At 33.8% G+C, this 7,103-nt stretch overlaps 1 protein-coding gene across 1 annotated transcript in view; it reads left to right on the top strand.

The window, feature by feature from the left end:
- TRDMT1 (tRNA aspartic acid methyltransferase 1) overlaps window positions 1–6,653 on the top strand; it is a 64,742-nt gene extending 58,089 nt beyond the window's left edge. Inside the window, 4 exon segments of the mRNA XM_008582487.1 lie at window positions 434–491; window positions 1,582–1,711; window positions 6,090–6,185; window positions 6,188–6,653. Coding sequence (XP_008580709.1) covers window positions 434–491; window positions 1,582–1,711; window positions 6,090–6,185; window positions 6,188–6,498 — 595 coding nt within the window. The 3' untranslated portion in view covers window positions 6,499–6,653.
- Window positions 6,654–7,103: the final 450 nt, after the last annotated feature.

The following is a 7,103-nucleotide window of genomic DNA, read 5'->3' as shown; positions in this document are numbered from 1 at the left end:
GGCGGGAGCGCCGCCGCACTCCCAAGCGGTGCACTGTAGCAGTGTGGCACCGGGCCGGCCCCCAACATTTGGCTAAATGTGTCAAGATGCCAATATTGACTAGCATTTGTATATAATGTGCATACTTTCTAGTGATGAACATTAAAGACATGACAATTAATACAAGGAAACAATAATTAATAATATGTAATTCAGTGGTTTTATACAACTCAAAAAACTGTGCCATGTTCAATTTCTGAGAAGTTTAAGTAGAACTATCTTATGTCTTTTGCCTAGTCATTTTTCAGTTACAAAGCATATTTATGTGATACTATTCAAGCTATTTCCAAAGGATGTAACTATGCAGATTGATTGATTCATTCAAGAAATATTTAAGAAATTTAGCATTAACAAATACATTAGGTGCTGCATAATATTTGTGTTAATTTTTCAGTTATGGAAGCTACATAGAAGGGACAGGATCTGTGTTACAAACTGCAGAGGATGTGCAGGTACTATGTATGTTTTAAAACTAAAATATTTGAAAACTTTTAAATAATATTATATTTAATACTCAATTTGAGGACATTGAAATAATTTTACATGTTCAAATATTAATATATGAGGGGTTGTCAAAAAGTTCATGCAAAGATCTTTTAATTCTATTTTTCCATGAACTTTTTGAAGTACATAGTATTTCTTTACTGTAGAGGAAATCTTTTTTTTTTTCTGTTGCCATATGTGAGTTTATGTACAAAGAAAGTTTTATGCTTTTATTTTCCTTTTTCTTGTTCTTACCTTCTGCATTTCTTTTTAGTCCATAAATAGTAAATTGAAATTTAGCCTACAGTAGTATATGTTCCCTCAAATTTTGCACAGACATGTTAATATTGGAGCTGTCCTTTATAGCACAAACTTCCTTTTAAGGAAAAAAAATGTGTTTCAGTAATGCACCTTATTAATCCTTTAGTTGTAAACTCCTCATGATGTCATGATTGAATACAAGCTGGATATATAGCAAGTTTTATATATTTTTGAATAATTTTAAAGTGAGATCACATTATCTTCTTTTATATTGATTCAGACTCTGAACTCTGAATAAAATTTACCATGGTAAAAATTCTATCATAAGCAAATGAATTTCTAGTTTTGAGAAATCATTATATTTTATCATTTTAAGAAAGTATCTTAATTTGATGAAATGGATTATCAACAATAAACATTTTAATGGTCTTCTTCTTAGCATTGTACAATTGACTTAGTTGGTTGGCCAAGTTTCCTTTGTGTCTTTCACTATATTTCTTTTATGTTATATTGTCATTTATTGTTTACGTGCTTATGATTTAATTTTAAAGGGTCAAAAATGACAGATAGACTGAAAAGTATCCTGATCTTTTCAATGTTAACCTTGAAATTTTATGTTGCCATTATTGAGCCAATTATATAGTTTACTGCACAGAGACCTTTTGCCCTGTGCATTTTGCTCCATGTGTCACAGCAGACTATATGCCCATCGTTTTTAAACTGTCTCACAGTAGGCAATCTTACCTTAACAGATCTAGTCGCACGCTACTTTTTCAGTTAACTTGTATTTTTTTACAGATTGAGAATATCTACAAATCCCTTTCCAATTTGTCACAAGAAGAAAAGATAACAAAGTTGTTAATGCTAAAACTGCGATATTTTACACCAAAAGAAATAGCAAATCTCCTTGGATTTCCTCCAGAGTTTGGTATGTGGGACATGTGCAGACCTCAGCTTGCATTTATTAAAGCTCCCAACGTTCATTAGGATCTCAAATGTGTATTTTATGAATAAACCCTTGCTCAGAAAGATGGGTTCAAGAAACCTTCCTTTCCTGATTGTGCCATTTGGGGCATTTTTCCTGCCCTCTTTTCCCTTTCTCTCACAACCTGCCTAAGTCTATTTCCTTCTGACTCAACTCTCCCCACTCCATTAGTGGAAAAGAGTGGTTTGCATGGGCAGAGGGGGCAACTCAGCAATTCCTTCTCTCTCCCCATGGGTGGTATTATTAGCGTCCCCTTTTCAGTGTATTTCCTTGCTTCCAGAGGTCCCATGCTAGTTATCCCACACAAGAGCTTGTGCAAGAATGCCTATGATTGTCTTTTTTTATGACAAACTTAAAAGGCAGTTGAGGAATTTTGGGGGGTGGAGATGCATTTGTATTTATTCTCCTTCTCAAAGGTACGTTCTTATCAGTTGTGCCTCTGTTCTTCCCTACAAGGTTTCAGTGGAGCAAAGAAAAGGTAGAGAGGCTGTCGAGGAGGGAACTTTCCTAAACAAAGAAAGGGTGATCTGGAGCACACATGTCAGAATTGACAAAAGATTAGGGGGTCTGCAACAGGGAATCTCAAAAAAAAAAGTGAAGATATAGTCGCAGAGGGGGAAGGACAAGGGCCTGACTCCTTTGGCCGTCCAGGAAACCCAGGGGTTGTTGCTATGAAGAGAGTGGACATGCTGCCTTGGCCTTCTTAGAGCATCCTGGCCTGATCCCATTGCTGGGGCCACTGCTCCCAGCTCCAAGGAGCCCATCAGTTTCTTAGGCCTGGGGTGGGGGTGCTCCCAGTACCTGGCTAATGGGCAGGGGAGAGATCAGCTCCCCAACTTGCTTCCAAGGCTACAGAGGAGGAAACATGCTTCTGAGCACTCTGATTGGGAGTTTGGATGCAGGAAAACTAAACTTTGTTAAATCCAATACTATTGTAATATTAATACAGTATCATTCTTGAAATAAGTAGTGGGTTAAATCAATCATATTTCAAATTCTAAATAATGGATTTACACATGAGGTTTTGGAACACAATCCTTTTGTACCTTGGGAACAAACTGCTCATATAACTTGACTACCCTCTTGGTAATTGATTCTCCAAGTGTAGTCACAGCAACCAGGTTTGTTTTCTACTCCCTGCCTTTCTCTTGGTGATCTCATTCAGTCCCAAATATCCTAGGGAGTGTTGTTTAAGAAAAACAGACTTTCCTTGTCTTAGTTTATGTCACAAAGTGAGTGAGAATATCGCAGCACAAGTACAGAGCTGGGCATTGGACTCAAGAGTTGTGATTCTCACTCTGCTTTCCTAGTTGCTATTTTTTTTTCCTTTTTTCTTTTTTTTTTTTTGGATAAGCAGTTAGACATACTTTACATTACTAACAGAGAAAAGAGATTGACTAATATAAATAGTTCCTAAGTTTTATTCCAGTACTTTTTTTTTTTCAAGGAGTAGTATTCACTTTGGCAATACTGAAACTTGGTAAGGAGCACAGAGTCCAGAGGCAGACTAACTTTGAATCCTAGCTTCACCTTAATCTCTCTCTGCCTTAGTTTACTCATCTGAAAAATGGGTATAATTATAGCGCCTACTTCATAGGGTGGTTGTAACAGTTAAGTGAGTTAGTATATATAAAATACTAACACGATATTTGAGACATAGTATAAACTTTAAGTGTTGGCTTTTATTTTTTAAATGATAGACATTTATTTGCTTTTATAAGCTTTACTTCATATATATTTTTTCTCATTATTTTTTAAATTTCAGGTTGGTAATATAGAATTTTTCAAAGTTCTCTGAATATGTATGTGTAATACATTTTTTAAAAGTCTTTTACATTGCTGAGTCAGTCTTTTAAAATGTGGTATATTTGTGCAGCCAAGCTTGCCCTGATGTTACCACTGAACAGCACCAGACACACTGCCCTTCACATGTGTTTCCAATGTTATTGACTCTGAGCCCACAAACGGGCACTGTTTGAGCTGTTGTCCACTGGCAGTGATGGGTTTGCATTGATCTTTCTGTAAATTTTGTCCTGGTTCTCTTTGTGACTGGTAGCTTGCATTCGTGAGGTCGCAGGCTTTGGAAAAGAGGGACGCTAACCTACACTTAACTGCATGAAAGCTACTATGTTGACCTCATTAATTCTATGTTTCTTTGTTTTTGAGGATTATGCTTGTTATTTTTCATGTATCTAAGAAGTTGCCTTTTAACTTACAAAATTATGTAATATTTTTCCATAAGTTAGTTTAGATTTTCATATCTCTATATAAAATATACACAGATATATACATTCACACAAACACACACACACATAATTTTTACAGATCTGATTTGTTTGTTTTCAAATGTTTCTTCCCCTCCTGTGTAATCTTAACATTACAAAAGATTGTTCCTGGGATATTTTAAAAGCTTGTTTGTAGATACATTTGTACCTCTGGATACTTTGAACTAAATAATTTTTGAGATGAGTAATGTTCTTGCCTAAGGCATACTGTCTTTAGAATAGCAACTTAATTGTCATGTTCAATTGCAAAATAGTTTTATTATAGTAATTGCTATTATTTTATTGCAGTTAATATAATGCCAAGTGTTGATGAAGCAACTTCACCATAACCAACTCTACCTTCTGGTCCTTAGAATTATATCAAAGTTTGCTATTCTTACTGCTCTTTAATTATTTCCTTCATTTTATTATCTAATTTACTTGCCTTAATTTAATTGCTGTGTCAAAAGGGACTGAATGTGAAATCCTGACATTGTAGCTAACATTATATTGTATACTCTTATATATGGACAGTTTTTTATGCTGATATTTGCAGGACCTGTTCCAGCAAATGTAGTATCTGTGGGCCTTTTTGTTTTGAGAAGAATGTAGTGAACAGAAGTCCAACATGAGAAAGTCAATTATTGAAGCAGAATATAAAAAACAACTGTGAGAGACTTGTATCCAGAATATATAAAGAACTCTTACAACTCAACAATAAAAAGAAAAAATAAACCAGTTTAAAAATAGGCAAAGGATTTGAATCAACATTTCTCTAAAGAAGATAGACATGGCCAATAATCACATGCAAGAGATGTTCAGTGTCATTAGTTGTTAGAGAAATGTAGGTCAAACCACAATGTGATATCACCTAATACCCATTAGGATGGCTAAAATAAAAAAGATAAACAATGACAATGTTGGTGAAGATGTGGAGAAATTGGAACTCTCAACACTGCTAATGGGAATATAAAATGGTGCAGGTGCTTTGGAAAACAATGGGAATATAAAATGGTGCAGGTGCTTTGGAAAACAGTCTGACAGTTTCTCAAACATTACACATAGAGTTATTGTATGAACAGGCAATTTTTCCCCTAGGTATGTATCCAAGAGAATTGAAAACATGTGTCTACATAAAAACTTCTACATGAATGTTCATAACTGCATTATTCATAATAGCCAAAAAATAGAAACAACCCAAATGTCCACATTACACATAGAGTTATTGTATGAACAGGCAATTTTTCCCCTAGGTATGTATCCAAGATAATTGAAAACATGTGTCTACATAAAAACTTATACATGAATGTTCATAACTGCATTATTCATAATAGCCAAAAAATAGAAACAACCCAAATGTCTATCAGTGGAGGAATGGATAAATAAAATGTGGTGTGTTCACACAGTAGAATATTATTCAGCCAAAAAAAAGGAATGAATGAAAGGTACATGCTCCAACATGAATGAACTTTGAAAACGTTATGCTAAGTGAAAGAAGCCAGACACAAAAAGCAACATATTATATGGTTCCATTTATAGGAAATGTTCAGAATAGACAAATCTATAGAAACAGAAAGTAGATTATTGGCTGGGTTGGGGAGGGGAAATGGGAAGTAACTGCTAATGGGTGCCAGGTTTCTCTTTGAAGTGTTGAAGATGTTCTGGAATTAGATAGTGGAGATGCTTGAAAAACTTCGTGACTATACTAAAACCCACTGAACTGTACACTTTAAAAGGATGAATTCTATGGTATGTGAATTATATCTGCATAAAACTGTTATGAAATAAAGGAAACAACTGTGAAATAATGGTAGCCCCTGCTTTTTCTGAAGTGCACTAATACATGGGTCTCTATAAGTTCTGTGGATATTATGTGTTTACGTGTATGTATACTGAACATAGTATGTAATATAATATAGTGTGATATGACAATGTCTCATTATGTAGACAATTTATTTATGAAATGACCTCTGTGCCCTTACTAAAAGACATCCTATCATTTCTGGAAGTTAAGGTTACAAACGATTGTATTATAAATTGTTATTTCTCTTTTCTAGGGTTTCCTGAGAAGATAACAGTGAAGCAGTGTTATCGGCTACTTGGAAATAGTCTCAACGTACGTGTAGTAGCTAAACTAATCAAAATCCTATATGAATAATTGGAAATAACTCTGAAAGATGGTCACAATTTCCTTCATGTCCAGACAGTAATTCTGAAATTCTATTTCGAACTAATTCTGATGAAATTCAACTAAATTATTTTAATCTTTCTTTAATAAGAAATTTGGAATTTATTAAAAAAAATCATTTTGTTTTCTTAAATTTATATTACTGTATTTTACAAAATGCAGATTATTGTTATGCTTTATGGAGAATATATTTTCATTTGAAACTATTAACTATATATGTAAAATATTCTCTTGATAATAATATGGCATCAACAAATTTAGGAACATTAGAATTTTAATGTTTACATGAATATCTTATAAAGTGTCATAACAGGCATAACATAATGAATCTGAGAAATTGTATATTTTTGTATGTTAATTAAAGACATGTTATAATCTTATTTTACTTTTTTGTTATATAATTACTTCTAATTCTAAACTGATTCTAATTCTAGCCTGTTTCAAATATCAAGTGTTTTTCTTAATTTCAATCCTTTTAAAGTTTCTTTATCTATACAAATGCATATAATATTTTAAACAAAATTATCATCATTCAACTTATACAACAGTCTGAAGAATATGTCAGAAAAAATAATCGTAAATTCTTGATTACCTCTCCATCAGGAGACCACAGAAAATGAAGGTGTACATTATCGAATTATCTTTTCTTCTTCCTCCATCTGAAGGGCAAAACTCGTAGTCAGTCCCTTCATTTGTACGTGCAGTACTTCCCTGTAGTTTGCTATTATCAGAACTTGTTGTCTTCCTTCTTAGCTTCTGAGTTGAATTTGCCATTGCATTCTAAAGAATGTAAGAAATCAGATTTTAGGGAGGACACTGCCCTCTGACCCCATTCCGTAGGGTGTTGACTTCCCCACTCCTCTCTCTCTCTCTCTCTCTCTCT

This window comes from Galeopterus variegatus, unplaced genomic scaffold, assembly GCF_000696425.1.
Source record: "Galeopterus variegatus unplaced genomic scaffold, G_variegatus-3.0.2 Scaffold2637, whole genome shotgun sequence".
NCBI lineage: Eukaryota > Metazoa > Chordata > Mammalia > Dermoptera > Cynocephalidae > Galeopterus > Galeopterus variegatus.
The sequence above is the reverse complement of the archived record's forward strand: the minus strand, read 5'-3'. Positions and strand labels throughout refer to the sequence as shown.